The sequence below is a fragment of the Lynx canadensis genome, chromosome A3 (assembly GCF_007474595.2).
Source record: "Lynx canadensis isolate LIC74 chromosome A3, mLynCan4.pri.v2, whole genome shotgun sequence".
Taxonomy (NCBI): Eukaryota; Metazoa; Chordata; class Mammalia; order Carnivora; family Felidae; genus Lynx; species Lynx canadensis.
The window spans coordinates 88555615-88570712 of NC_044305.1; the positions used below are offsets into that span (position 1 = coordinate 88555615).

The 15098-nt window shown below is 37.9% G+C and overlaps 1 protein-coding gene across 5 annotated transcripts in view; it reads right to left on the minus strand.

Annotated features, from left to right (window-relative positions):
- Window positions 1-15098, minus strand: part of EXOC6B (exocyst complex component 6B) — a 611818-nt gene that overhangs the window by 264180 nt on the left and 332540 nt on the right. For all 5 annotated transcript variants that reach the window (XM_030310833.1, XM_030310832.1, XM_032592666.1 and 2 more), the window contains exon 16: window positions 9075-9186. In XM_030310833.1, coding sequence (XP_030166693.1) covers window positions 9075-9186 — 112 coding nt within the window. The remainder of the gene's footprint in view (window positions 1-9074; window positions 9187-15098) is intronic.

Consider the following 15098-nt stretch of genomic DNA (forward strand, 5'->3'; position numbering starts at 1 on the left):
GACTTTTTAAAGATCTGTCAACACAAAAGATCACCATGAATTACATCAACTGGCTGTCAGTCACTTTTGAAATGTTTCATTGCCTAGCACAGAATAGACTATTAAAACACTCTACGATTACATTAGATACCATGTCATTTTCAAAAGGAATATTGTCTGTTCATGAGGCCTAAATGATCTCTACTTCTGAATGACAGCTAACCAAAATCTTTACAAGGGCATTTACAAATGTGAAGCCAGATACTTTAGGGGTAATTCTGAACTTAAGGATGAAATGAAGCAATTTCAGATATCAACTTCCATCAGAGTTTGAGCTCCTTTGATATTTTTAACCCCCACTTCCCACTCTCTTGCATAAATATATCACTGTAGCAATCCAAACTGTCCTTAATATTGTTTCAAGGACATGGTATTAGCAATAGATTAAGTATTGGTTATAGCTTATATAAAGCAGAGTTCTCTGAGGATTGCCTGGAAAAAAAAGAAAGAAAATACTATAAAGCAAACAACCACCTCTCACACATGAATGACATGAGTCACTTAGGTTAAAAACCATTAAGAAGCAGAAAATATTTCTGTCTCTCATTCCCGTAGCAGAGACAATGATGAGGAAAGCACAGAGCAGAGTGTGGAAGTCACCTGTTACCTTCTCACATCCTCTGTTTCCCAAAGCAGATAATTCAGGACACTGAAGCTCCACAAGGACTGACCCAAAGCAAGAAAATGAGAAGTCACCCCACCCTCCACACTGCCAGTGCTTCTCAACTGTTGGATTGGCAAGAAGATGAAGAACTAAATAGCAGCCTTGGTTCTCATTCGCAAAAATAAACTCGACCTAAGATTTCAAGGATTCTTTTCTTTGTTTCACCCAGCAAAGATAAAAAAAAGCTGGTTCGACTACCAATTTTTTACCATCTCCAAAGCAAATACCTAAAATACTGAAGTACTTGGAGCTAGTGGTTCCAAATTCAAAATCTAGTACAAAGCTTATATTTGACAAGACTTACTTACAAAATAAGTGATATTAGCGATATCAGTGCTGTTAACAACAGGGGATGCCAAACAGTGATATGTGGGAGATATACAACAGGATAGAGCTACAGGGTCATCAATTTAAATGATATTAAAAAGAAAGGTGGAGGGGCGCCTGGGGTGGCTCAGTCGGTTAAGCGTCGGACTTTGGCTCAGGTCATAATCTCGCGGTTTGGGAGTTCGAGCCACATGTCGGGCTCTCTGCTGACAGCTCAGAGCTTGGATCCTGCTTCCAGTTCTGTGTCCCCACCTCTCTGCCACTCCCATGCTCATGCTCTGTCTCTCTCTGTCTCTCAATAATAAATAAATGTTAAAAAAGTAAATAAATAAATAAATAAATAAATAAAAGGTGGAATGCAAAGCATTGGTCATTTATTTGGGTCTCCTGGGGCACTGTTATAAATATAATTTAAATATATATATAAATATTCAATGTGGTATCACCAATAGGAAATCTTAATTTCTTTAACTTAACCGTAGGAACCCACCTATCTTTCTTTTTTCTTTCTTCTCTTCATCAATTAAGAACTCCTCTGTGCCAAGGAATGAGAATACAGCTGTACATAATTACACACACGACAGACAAGGCCCCTGGCCTTGTGGAGATGAGAGTAACCACAAACTCATATAAACATACAGCATAATATCAAGTAGTAATAAGCACGCTGATGGTAGGGCTCAGATAGGTGGTCGAGGAAGGGCTCCTTAAGGAAATGACATTTGAGTGGAGACTTAAATAAAGTGAAGTTATATTATTTCTATTATCTATAATAAATACAATTTAATCCAATTTATACATTAAACCTTTCTATCAACTCATTCTTCATAAAGAAGTAAGATGTGTTTTGATTCATCTCAAAATTTTCTTTCAAACGTAACTAATTCTCTGATATTCTGAGATTAATATTAACTGGTGGTTTATTTCCTTCCTCTCCATGGTACTGATGTTTTTAAATTAATGTAGTGCAAGAGTAAAGGTTCAGAACAAAGGAAATCTTATTTTAAACGTTATTTCAAATCTTATTTCTAAAAGAAAATTTTGTATTTCAAAACTTGTCTTAAATGTTATTTCCAAACTACTTACTGGTTGTGTGGCCTTAGGCAAAGTTAAGATCTCTCATCATCTTAAAATTGAGATAACAGCATCAATGTCATACCAAAGAAATAATCAATATATTACAAATTATCACATATAAATATTATATAAATGATAAAGTACTGAATGTAATATATACCAAATTCGTGAAAGCTATTATTGATATGGACTTACTTAACATATCTCCTGTTAAATATGGCTTAAGAAAATCTACAACCATTCTGACTAGTCTCACTTTAATTCCTATCCATTAGCCAGAGTGGGCACTTAATGCTACAAAATAACCACATTATCCAGCACCAACCAATCTCTTTTCCATACCCCCAGATGTACTTTCTCTCTGCTTCAACCCCAACATTTGCTCTGGATCTCTACTTTCAGCTGAAGATCTTTCACTGAGAAAACAGAGCATTTGGAGTATTCCACCACAAAATATGCCCAGCCACCACCATCTGCGTCCACATACACTGAGTCTCATCTGTTACCAGAGATGAACTTTACACCATCTAAAGCCAATCCCTCTGCTTGTGCATTGCAGTCTACATCCTCTCTCCTACTCGAGGGCATTACTCCAAAGATTCCCCCTTTCTCCTACATCGTCAACTTTCTGCTTTCCATTGCAACATTCTCATCAGAAATAACAGGCTATTACATCTCCTGTTAAAAAACAAAACAAGGGGCGCCTGGGTGGCTCAGTCAGTTAAGCGTCCGACTCCAGCTCAGGTCATGATCTCACAGTTTGTGGGTTCAAGCCCTGCATCGGGGTCTGTGCTGAGAGCTTGGAGCCTGGAGCCTGCTTTCGATTCTGTGTCTCCCTCTCTCTCTGCCCTTCGCCCACTCGTGCTCTCTCTGTCTCAAAAATAAATAAACATTAAAAAAAAAAAAACCTTTTGCTTAATTCACTTCCCCTGCCAATTACCACCTCATTGGCTTACCTTTCTAATAAAATTCCCTGAAAGAGTTGTCTTCTCCTTGCTGTCTCCAAAGTCACTCTTGTCATTCTCACTCTTCTCATACATTAAATTGTGTAATTCAAGTCAACACCTTATTTTAAAATGGTTTTATATTTACAAAATAGTTTCAAAAAGTTCCCAAGTGTGCCACACCCAGTTCTTCCTATTGTTAACATCTTCCATTACTATGGTATATATGCCACAACTAAGCAACCAACATTGGTATATTACTGTTAACTGAGCAACACGCTTTATTCAGATTTCACTAGTTTCTCCCTAATGTTTTACCTTTTTCAGGATCTCGTCTAAGATACCATATTACATTTAGCTGCCATATCTCCTTAGCCTCTTCTGGTCTGTGACAGTTTCTTAAGACTTTACTTGTTTTTGACGACCCTACAAGTTTTGAGAAGTACTGGTCAGGTATTTTGTAGAATGTCCTTCAGTTTGGGTTTGTTTAATCTTTTTTTCACAGTTAGACTGGGGTCATGGGTTTTGGAAGAAAGATCACAAGTGCCTTCTCATCACATCCTATCAAAGGTACATGCTATCAATATCACTTATCAATGATGATTTTAACCTTGATCACCTGACTGAGGTAGTATCTGCCAGGTTCCTTCACTGTAAAGTAACGTTTTCTCTCCTTCCATACCCTACTTTTTACATGAAGTCTTAAGTACAACCTACATGCAAGGGGTGGGAGCTAAGTCTCACCTTCTCGAAGGGGTAATATCTATATACGTTATTTGAAACTCTTCTGCACAGGACCCATTCTCTTTTCAACCTGCTCCATCAGGAGCCTTCTATCATCATTCTATTAAAAATGATCTTATTGAGGTCACCGACATACACCAAGTTGCTAAGTCCCATAGTAATTCTTAATTTGCATCTACCCTGATCTATTATCAGTATTTGTCATAACTGACCACTCCCTCCTTCTTGATACACTTTTTTCATTTGGCTTCCAAGACACCATACTCCTGTTACTGTTCTTGTTTTGTTTTGTTTTCCCTCTAATTCTCTAGTGACTCCTTCTCACTCTCCTCTGTGCGTTTCTCTTTCTCCTGACTCCTTAATAATGGAGTGCCCAAGGGTTCAGTCCTTCATCTTCTCTTCTCCATCTTTACAAATTCCTTTAGTAATTTATCCAATCAAGTGGTTACAAACATTATCTATATTCTCCCAATTTTTCATCTCCAGGTCAAACCTCTTTTTCAAATGCCAAACTCATATATACAACCGCTTATTCAATATCACAAACTGTATATGTAATAAACACTACATATTAAATTTCTCCAAAACCAAATTCCCAATATCCTCTACCCCAACACCAGCTCTACCTAAAGTTTTTGCCATCATAGTGCATGGTATATACAACCTTCTATCTGCTCAAATCAAAACATCATGGACTTATCTTCAACTCCTTCCTCGCTTTCTCTCTCCCTTCAGATCCAATCATCAGGAAAGCATGCTGACTCTAAACTCCAAATCTGGTCACCTGTTACTACCTCCATGGCTGCCACCCATGTGGCCATCAAATCTCGCTGCATTACTGTCCTAGCTTCCTAACCAGTCTCCCTGTTTACACCCTGCAGTATTGGGGATACCCAATACAACAATGTGATTCCTTTGAAATATGGCACATAGTGCCACTAATCAAATTCCTGCAATGATGACTGCCCTCTTCACTCAAAATAAAAACCAAACACTTTACAGTGGCCCTACCACAACCCCCTGGCACTTTAGTAATCTAATCTCCTGCTTCTCTTCCCCTTTCTCACTCCACTCTAGCCTTCCTAGCTTCCTTATTGTTCCCTGAACTAACCAGGAACTTAAATATCTTTAGACCTTTGCTCTAACCTCTGCCAAGATATGCTCTTTGCCCTTAAAACAATAACTCAACATCAAGATGCTACTCTTTTTTTTTAATATATGAAATTTATTGTCAAATTGGTTTCCATACAACACCCACTGCTCATCCCAAAAGATGCCCTCTTTAATGCCCATCACCTACCCTCCCCTCCCTCCCACCCCCCCATCAACCCTCAGTTTGTTCTCAGTTTTTAAGAGTCTCTTATGCTTTGGCTCTCTCCCACTCTAACCTCTTTTTTTTTTTTTTTCCTTCCCCTCCCCCATGGGTTTCTGTTAAGTTTCTCAGGATCCACATAAGAGTGAAAACATATGGTATCTGTCTTTCTCTGTATGGCTTATTTCACTTAGCATCACACTCTCCAGTTCCATCCACGTTGCTACAAAGGGCCATATTTCATTCTTTCTCATTGCCACGTAGTACTCCATTGGGTATATAAACCACAATTTCTTTATCCATTCATCAGTTGATGGACATTTAGGCTCTTTCCATAACTTGGCGATTGTTGAGAGTGCTGCTATAAACATTAGGGTACAAGTGCCCCTATGCATCAGTACTCCTGTATCCCTTGGGTAAATTCCTAGCTGGGTCATAGGGTAGGTCTATTTTTAATTTTTTGAGGAACCTCCACACTGTTTTCCAGAGCGGCTGCACCAGTTTGCATTCCCACCAACAGTACAAGAGGGTTCCTGTTTCTCCACATCCTCGCCAGCATCTATAGTCTCCTGATTTGTTCATTTTGGCCACTCTGACTGGCGTGAGGTGATATCTGAGTGTGGTTTTGATTTGTATTTCCCTGATGAGGAGTGATGTTGAGAAGATGCTACTCTTTTTAATAAGACCAACTTTGAACCTCCACCAGACTCCTGATTTCCTTAACATGGGTTCCTTCCTTTGTCTTCATTAAATTCACTTCCTTCTATCATACTAGAGGATTTACTATTTATTTTGCTGTTATTTATCATGTTTTCTGCCACTAGAATGTAGGCAAGGATCTCTGTTGTTGTTATTCTTGTTGTTGTTCACTTATTTATCCAAACAGCTTAGATCAGTGCCTGTTAAACACAGTAGGTATGCAATAAATATTATAAAGTCAACAAGCAAGTTATTTATCTTAACAGGACATTTGTTGTAATCTTCTAACTTTTCTTGGTTGTAAAAACTTCACCCCGTACTAAACTTGACAGTCACTGTTTACCTACCCAGACCTCTTTTTCAACAACACCAGGTAACATACATGGAGTATTTACTACATACTGGATACTGTTCTAAGTACTTCCTATGTTCATTCAATCCCCACAACAACCCTATGAACTACACGCTCCCAAGAACAAATTTATTAAGGGAAGAGAACCTAGGCAGAATTGGAACCCAGGCAGTCTGCTTAAGGACACACACTCTTAACCACTGCTCTGCTGACTTTCTTCCCACAGACCTGGAAAAAGCAACCTGAGGAAACCAGCTAGACCTGCTGACTGAACAGGGACAGTCATGTAAGGTCTGAGAGTGCGAAGCATTCAAGTTACAGTAAGCGAGAACTAAAAGGTAATGTCGAGCGGAGTCAACGTGGGGAAGCCAAGAAGCAAGGACAAAAGCAAGAAAACCAGTGTATGAAGAGGAAAAGATAGAAGGATAGAGCATATAGACAGAAAAAAGAAGAAATGCGGTAACATAAATTCGAACAAGACAGGCAGACAGACATTAGCTTACAGGAACTCTTAAGACGTGAAGGAACTGTCTGACAACCTGAAATAGGGTTCAATTAGTTTTGTGGTTTTATAATACTTCTACTGCTTGAATGGATATGTGCTCGCTGACACAAAATCATCTCTACCTAGAACAATTTCCACAGTACTATGGACTTCTTGTAAAAGCCCCTTTGTTATGATGAAATAATTAAATCAATATGGAAATCAGTACATTATAGTAAAAGTGAATTAAGTTTGGGAAAAAAACAACCCAGACTTAGGTCTCGTTTCTATCATTTTGTTAACTATATGACCTCAGGCAATCTCGCCGAACTTTAATTACGCTTTCTATAAAATAGGAATAATAACACATGCGTAGCCAGCTTCAAATGTCATTGTACTAAATGAGATGGTATTTGTGAATAGACTATGAAGAATACAAACTGTTCGACAAATGTTACCTAGTATGATGATGCGTGCAGATGTGAACTGACGCTAGTTACCTGTAAAGGAGGATATAATGTCTTTCCAAAGGTGAGCAATATAATTATTCTAAGATTTACTGGTTGGCGATAAAAATCACTGGGTATGTATTTGTCTGTATGTGTACAAACCACCATAAAAGCCAAAATAAATAAATGTGTGTAGATGTTCCTTCATTCATATGCAAGGATATTGATACTGAAAGTACATTATTACCTAGAAAGATCCAATGACTTAGGAATAATATTTAGCATTCACTGAAATAGTGCCAAGAACTAAAATATAGTTCTTTTGATAAGCTTCTACCGCTTCTCCTGTCCTGACCTGATATGTGCAGGGCCCTTGCAAAGGACAATGGTGTCAGGAAAACTGAAGAACTGAGAAGTTAGGTCTTTCTCTTAAGATGTCACAGTAAATCAATGACATGCACAGTCACAACTAAACTCAAGAGACTTCTGAGGCCAAAGCTGTTTCTATCACACCATGTTCCTTCTAAGCTACCTCTTTAAAATGTTTTAAGAGACTGTTGAATGGCATAAGAAAACCTGTATCAAAAGTTATAATACAGAGATAGTTCAAAAACTAAATAACAGACTTCCTGTCCTACCTGGGATCCACATAAGGAGAACAGTGCACTGTAACAGAAGGAGGAGGACTTCCTACTTTTCACTCCACTTCATTCCACTTTTCTTTTGCTCAGCCTTCCTGACGATGAAAAGAACTTAACCTATTCTCAGACATAAAGATAATACCTAAGATTTCTATACCCAGCAACAGAAAGGAAGCTCTGCAAAATGAGGGAACTGTCCTAAATAATGTCAAATGTAACTTTCAATCATAAAAAAAGTTTGTTATACACGGAACTCAAACACTGCCAAAGTTCCACATTATAATAGTTTAAAATCTTCACCCAGGGAAAGAAGCTAGCACTCCAAAATCAGAAGGAGATGTTCACCTGGCTTCCAGCTGTCTTTACCTATGAGTCAGATTCATTAACCATTTGCTGAATTTCACCATGATCTCTGACAGTGTATATCTGAAAACGTCAATTTTTCCTAGAGCAACGGACTTCCAAACTACACCACCTCTACAAGTAAAACATATGGCCAACAGCCTTTCCCTTTCCCTGTGAAAAAAAATTCCTCCAAGCTCTCACTTTTGGCAATATAATTTCCATAAAATGGCAGGTCGACTCTCCCATGCAATCCTGGGTTTCCAAGAGAAAGGAAACTTCACATCTTTCTAAATTTTAGGACTCCACGCCAACGTGCCAAATCTTCAGTTTGCCAAGATACTGTTCGCAACACGTGTGTAATATCCCTTCTTGCTTTGTGAGATTCTGTAAGCTTCCACAGAAATGTGACGATCGCCTTTCTCCCACATTTCCTCAATCCCAGATCCCCAGACTCACATGCTGATAAAGAGTAATTCACCATTCACATACAAGAGGTATCTCAAAACCAAAAGCTGAGTCTAACACAAACCAAGGACTACAAGTGCCAATATCCTTGGCATCCATGATTTACGCACACACATGTGGTTTCATATTGTATGTTGTATTTGAACTGTCATTCGTTTGGATAGGAACCTGATGTTGACTATATTCTCCAACCAACAATTTTGTTTTTATATAATTGATGGCAAATAATACAAATGTATCCCAACAACCTCAGAAAGGAAAACCAGTTAGGTACTGAAAATAATGAGAGAGAGAGAGAGAGAGAGAGAGAGAGAGAGAGAGAGAGAAAGTGACTTTTCAAAATGTAATAAATGTCTCCAAGAGGACAAAAGAAAAAAACAAATGATTTGTTTTGCACTTTCACCATTAGGAATCCATCAGTAAGAACATGACGGACCATATAGAAAGTTATAATTAACTTAAAAACAGGCCCCAGAGCTTAGGGCATCTGTTCACATATTGCCTTGGCTGCCTCCATTAAGAGCAGCTTTACCTCAGTAAGTCCAATATTCTTCCTTTTAATGACATTCTGCAGAGAGTTGCTCAGAGTCCTGGTTAGCAACAGGTTTGTAGATTTACGAATCATGTCATCGACTTCGGTTGAGCTGAAAAAGAATTATCAAGAGTGAGTCATACCAGGGAGCAGGATTACTCTTGAAACAAACAAGGCACCACCAGTGGTACTTCTGATGATGTTAATGATAATGGCAGCAGCGAATAACATTTATTTTGTGCCAGAAATTATTCTAAGTACTTTAATATACTAAAATTCATTTAGTGGTCCTGGGTGGCACAGTCGGTTAAGCATCCGACCCTTGATTTCAGCTCGGGTCATGATCTCACAGTTCATGAGACTGAGCTCCTCGTCGGGCTTTGTGTTGACAGCATGGAGTCTGCTTGAGATTCTCTCTCTCTGCCCCTCCCCCATTCATGTTCTCTCCCTCTCTCTCTCAAAAATAAATAAATAAACATATAAAATAAATAAAATTCATTTAAACTTCACACCAATGATACAAAGTACTTTTATTATTATTTCTACTTTACAGATGAGGAAATGAAGGCGCAGAGAAGTTAAGTAACTTCTTCAAGGTCATACATTAAGTAAACAGCAAAAAAAGGCTTTGAACAAGGCCATCCAGCGCTAAAGCCCATAGCATTTAAACACTATGATAAACTGTCTCTCAGAGCACATAAACAGTTACCCAGCATGATTCCTCATCCTGAAACCATTATTTCTCCCATACCTCCAAGTTCCTTCACAGATTGTTAATATTAATAATTTTCCAACCTGGTCTCTCTGTCGGCTTCCTACCGCTAATTGTGTACAGCTAACTGCTGGTAATGACCCCTAAGAAAAGTTACCTCTGTATTGTCTTCTTTCATAGAATGTCTGTTTAGCTCTGATTCCAAAATAAGTGTTTTAGGCTGGTAGTTTAATAATGCATAAATGTCTTGTAATCCTTACTATCCCAAAAATGACGAATAAAGACATTTTCCTTTTTGAATTTATTCCCTCATTTTTAATCCAGTGAACATTATTAAACCCTTATTGTGTAATCATTTTTTTTTTCAGGTAAACTCACCACCCCAAAATCAAGAGTTGCATGCTCTAACAATTGAGCCACCAGGCACCCCAATAATGGCATTTTCTATACAGTAAAGGAAACTAAACATAAAGAAAATGATTCAATAGCTATCTATATTTATATGCCAAGTTTGAAAAAGAAAAACAGCCCTGTAACCAATAAACTAAATTCTAGACCTATACATCCTCCATGAGCCCCTGAAAGTATAACCCAAGATGGCTTTCTATAAAAGATATGCTTTTAAGACAAATATTTCTTCAATGATAAGGTTAATGTTATAGAAATTCTAGTTTATAAACATCAAGAAATAACTGTAAATAGAGATTTGTGAGTTCTTTGTAAATTTATTGCTTGTGGATGATGGTCACAAATTTAATCTCATCCATTTCTCTTTCTAGAGAAGAAAATCAGAGGCTTAGTATAGTCAGATTAAAAATCTTACAATTCTAAATATATAGGCAAGATATATTATCAGGCTATGTGGAAAACAGAAAAATATCAAAACTAAATATGACTACAGAATGCAAGGACATAATCAGGAAGAAATGATACATCAAAATATTTTCCCAACGTCCATGTAAGGATACATTTAATTGACCAATACCCTCTGGCCCACTGCTAACCTTTCCAAAATTATTACTGAACTGAAATACTTCATTCCACAAATATATGAGGTGCTGGGCATTATGTGGGTAGAATAATGAGATCAAAATGGTGAATGAACAAAATAGTCATGGTTCCTGCTTTCATATATTAAACTAATAATTATACCAGGTCAATTGTAATATGAGCTACAAATAAGTATAGGTTGCTATAAAAATTATTAACACAGGTATCTAAAGAATCTGGTTCCCCTGATATTAATCACTCTCATGATATCCTGTACTTATTACATATCTCTATTATGGTTTAAGAAGACTGGGGCGCCTGGGTGGCTCAGTCAGATCAGCACCTGACTTCCGCTCAGGTCATGATCTCATAGTTAGTGAGTTCAAGCCTTGCGTTGGACTCTGCACTGACAGCTTAGAGCCTGAAGCATGCTTCAGATTCTGTATCTCCCTCTCTCTCTGCCCCTCCCCCACTTGTGTTCTCTCTCTCTCTCTCTCTCTCTCTCTCTCTCTCTCTTTCTCTCTGATAAATAAACATTACAAAAAAAAAGAAGATCTAGCAGAAGTTCCACATTCGGATGTGATACAGAAGATTAAGAAAGACCACCGCTATCTTCATCACAACAAAAAAGTCAGGTCTAATCTAAAAGCTATATTTTCCTTCAATGTCCACAAAGTATAATTAGCACACATACATAAATGTATACCTGAATTGCGCACCATGACAAGCCTTTGAAAGGTGACCAAAGGGTAGCAGTCACTTTCATACCTGAGGCTGTTTACTACTCTGGGTACAGATGGATACAAGACTGAAACAGTCAGAGGCTGAAAGGCTTTGGTGAGATGGAGAGAAATTAGCCAAACCATTAACAGTATGGGCTGCTATGACAGTTTGGAACCCTGGAGAACCCCGAAACAAAAATAAATGAATTGATGCAATAATTCTCCCCTACAAGAATTCTGCTCCATAAGAAATGGTGAGGGGGGTGCCTGAGTGGCTTGGTCAGTTGCGCTTCTGACTCTTGATTTCAGCTCAGGTAATGGTCTCACAGTTCATGGGTTTGGTCCCCATGTAAGGCTCCGCACTGATGGTGAGGGGCCTGCTTGGGATTCTCTCTCTCCCCCACTTCTCTCTGCCCCTCCCCTGCTTGTGCACATGTGTGCTCTCTCTCTCTCTCAAAATAAATTAAAACACACACACACACACACACACACACACAAAGGTGAGGGCAGGGAAACTGGGCAGCTTAGTCAGTTAAGCATCCTACTCTTGATTTGGGCTCAGGTCATTATCTCATAATTGTGAGATCCAGGCCCCTATCGGCTTCACACTGAGCATGGATCCTGCTTGGGATTCTCTCTCTCCTTCTCTGTCTCCACCCCTCCTGCACTCAATCTCCACCCCTCCCCCCAAAAATAAATAAGCAGTTATAAAAAGAAAGAAGAAAGAAAGAAAGAAAGAAAGAAAGAAAGAAAGAAAGAAAGAAAGAAAGAAAGAAATGGTGAAGACAATGCTAGAAAACAGAGACAGATCTTGCAAATTCTGCAAGGGGTTTTGTTTTCGGGGCTACAGAAACTCAATCCAAAAAGAAGAAGAAACTAATGATGAAACCAGCCCAGCTCAAATCCTGTTAAGATCAGAGATAAGCTCCTGGATAAAAGTTCTGGAATTTTAGAGTTGGTCTTCTGGACAAAGAGATTCTGCAGTATCATTTGAAATCAGAAGTAATTTGAAGCTAATTAAAACTGAGACTCACATTCAGCTCACTCAAGAAATCTGAATGATCTATCAAGCAACTAGGAGTTGCAGAAGAAGAAAAAGAATGAGAAAGGAGGCATATTGAAAGACATACTGGCAAAATCATCTCCAAACATGACAAAATATTTCAACCCACATATCCAAGAGCTTTAGTACCTCCCACACAAAATTAACACACACATTTAACAACATCAGAGTCATGGGGTGCCTGGGTGATTGAGTCAGTTAAGCGTCCAACTTTGGCTCATGTCATGCTCTCACAGTTGGTGAGTTCGGCCCCCGCGTCGGGCTCTGTGCTGACAGCTCAGAGCCTAAAGTCTGTTTCAGATTCTGTCTCCCTCTCTCTATGTCCCTCCCCCGCTTAGACTCTGTCTCTCTCTCTCAGAAATAATAATGAATAAGGTTTAAAAAAAAGAATATTAGATCAAATTGTAAAGTCCAAAGATAAAAAGAAAATCTTAAAAACAACCATGGAAAGAAGACAATACATTCAGAGGAACAAGAATAATAATGGCTTATTTCTCTTCAGCAAACAATGGAGGCAGACAGTGGTATGACATCTTTAGACTATCAACCTAGAAGTCCATGTCTTAGAAAATATATTTTGAAAACACAGGTGATAAAAATACTTTTAGAATAATTTTAAAACTATTTTAAAGTATTTTAGAAATATTTTTAAAAGCCAAGAAAATGCCACACCAGCAGATATACCCTAAGGAAATGCTGAAAGAAAATTTTTCATGCTGAAGGAAGATGATGCCAAAGGGTAACCTCGATATGTAGAAAAGAATGAGAAGGCCTGAAAATGGTAACTACATAGTGGGTAAAAATAATACAATTTTGTTTCTTGAACTTTAAAATATTATTAAATGTTCAAACACACAATAAACTATTTTAGGGTTAAAACAGGTGTATAAGTGAACTATGTGGCAACAACATCAAAAAAAAAAAAAGAGAAGATAAACTATTTTACGCTGTGGTAAGATTCTTAAATTACATACAAAATGATATATTATTCAGGGTAAACTGTGATACATCAACAATGTACACTGTAGTCCCCACAGCAACCACACAAACAAACAATTGGGGGGGGGAAAGCTATACTCAAGTAAAGCCAGTAGGGAAATAAATCACAATACTAAAAAAATTCGGTCAAGAAGAAGGAAGGAAAACATGAAAAGATGAGCAAAAAATGAAGGAGACAAACAGAAAAACAATAGCCAGCATGCAGGCTTAAATTCAACCACATCACTAAATTCATTAAGGTACACTCCAATTACACAGATTGTATCAAGCGCCAAGAAGCACCTATTTGTTGATTCAAAATGAAACATTTTAAAATAAAGACACATGCCCAGATCTTATTTTCAAGATACCACTCAACACTAAAGGGAAGTGGGCCCTTGGAGAAATCAATGATACCATGGTTAAGTAAGGAAATGTCCCAAAATGTGACAGGAATGCACCAACAAGGCATAGGAGCTAGTCTGAAAGGTTAACACTCCCTACATCTGGGACAGTCTGGCATCAAAAGGAATGAAGATAGTAAAGGAACGAACCAATTGAATTAAGAATCCGTGTGTTTTAGCTGATGATAGATGATAAACAGGTAGACAGACAGACAGACAGATAGAAGATCGATAGCAAGGAAGAACCCCTTAAAATAGAATGCCAAGTAATATTTATACAAGGAATTAAAAAATCAAAATTAATGAAAAATCATAAACCAGTAATTATCAGAGTAAAAACTGATTCAGACAAGATTTTTTTTTTTTATTAAAACAAATTTTTTTAGCATTGATTTTTGAGAGAAAGAGACAGAGTGGGAGTAGCAGAGGGGCAGAGAGAGAGGGGGACACAGAATTGGAAGCAGGCTCCAGACTCTGAGCTGTCAGCACAGAGCCAGATGCGGGGCGTGCACTCAGGAGCAGTGAGATCGTGACCTAAGCTGAAGTCAGATGCCCAGCTGACTAAGCCACCCAGGCATGCCTCCAGGCAAGAATGGATACTGTAAGAGGGAGAAAGGTGAAGAATATCTGACAACTAACAGAATACATAGTCTCAAAGTATTTCAACAAAAATACAAACATAACTTATTATAAAAAGAAAATGATAATGATAATTATAGAGGGAGAACACACAATATGTTAACCAAGTAATCAAAATTAATATAAACCATAGGACTTATAATATTACACACACACACACACACACACACACACACACATACATATATAGAGAGAAACAACTAGGGAGGGAAGGAGGGAGAAAGAGAGAGACAGATGGGGGAGAGAAGGAGTAACAAAGCAAACACACAAAAAATGGTAACTACGTAAAGTGGTAAATATGTTAATTAAAAGTAATTGTACTGTTTCTTAATGTATGTGTATATTAAATCACCACACTTCTTTGCCTTAAAAAAATCATGTTGTACAACCTAAAAAAAAAAACAAAAAACAAAAAACCGAGCAATTAAAAACAAAGGAAAAAAAATTAGTTTTAACCATTCCCAAAGCCCTTTATTTCATCATTTATCTCTCCATGTGTATAAGTTTCTACCCTGT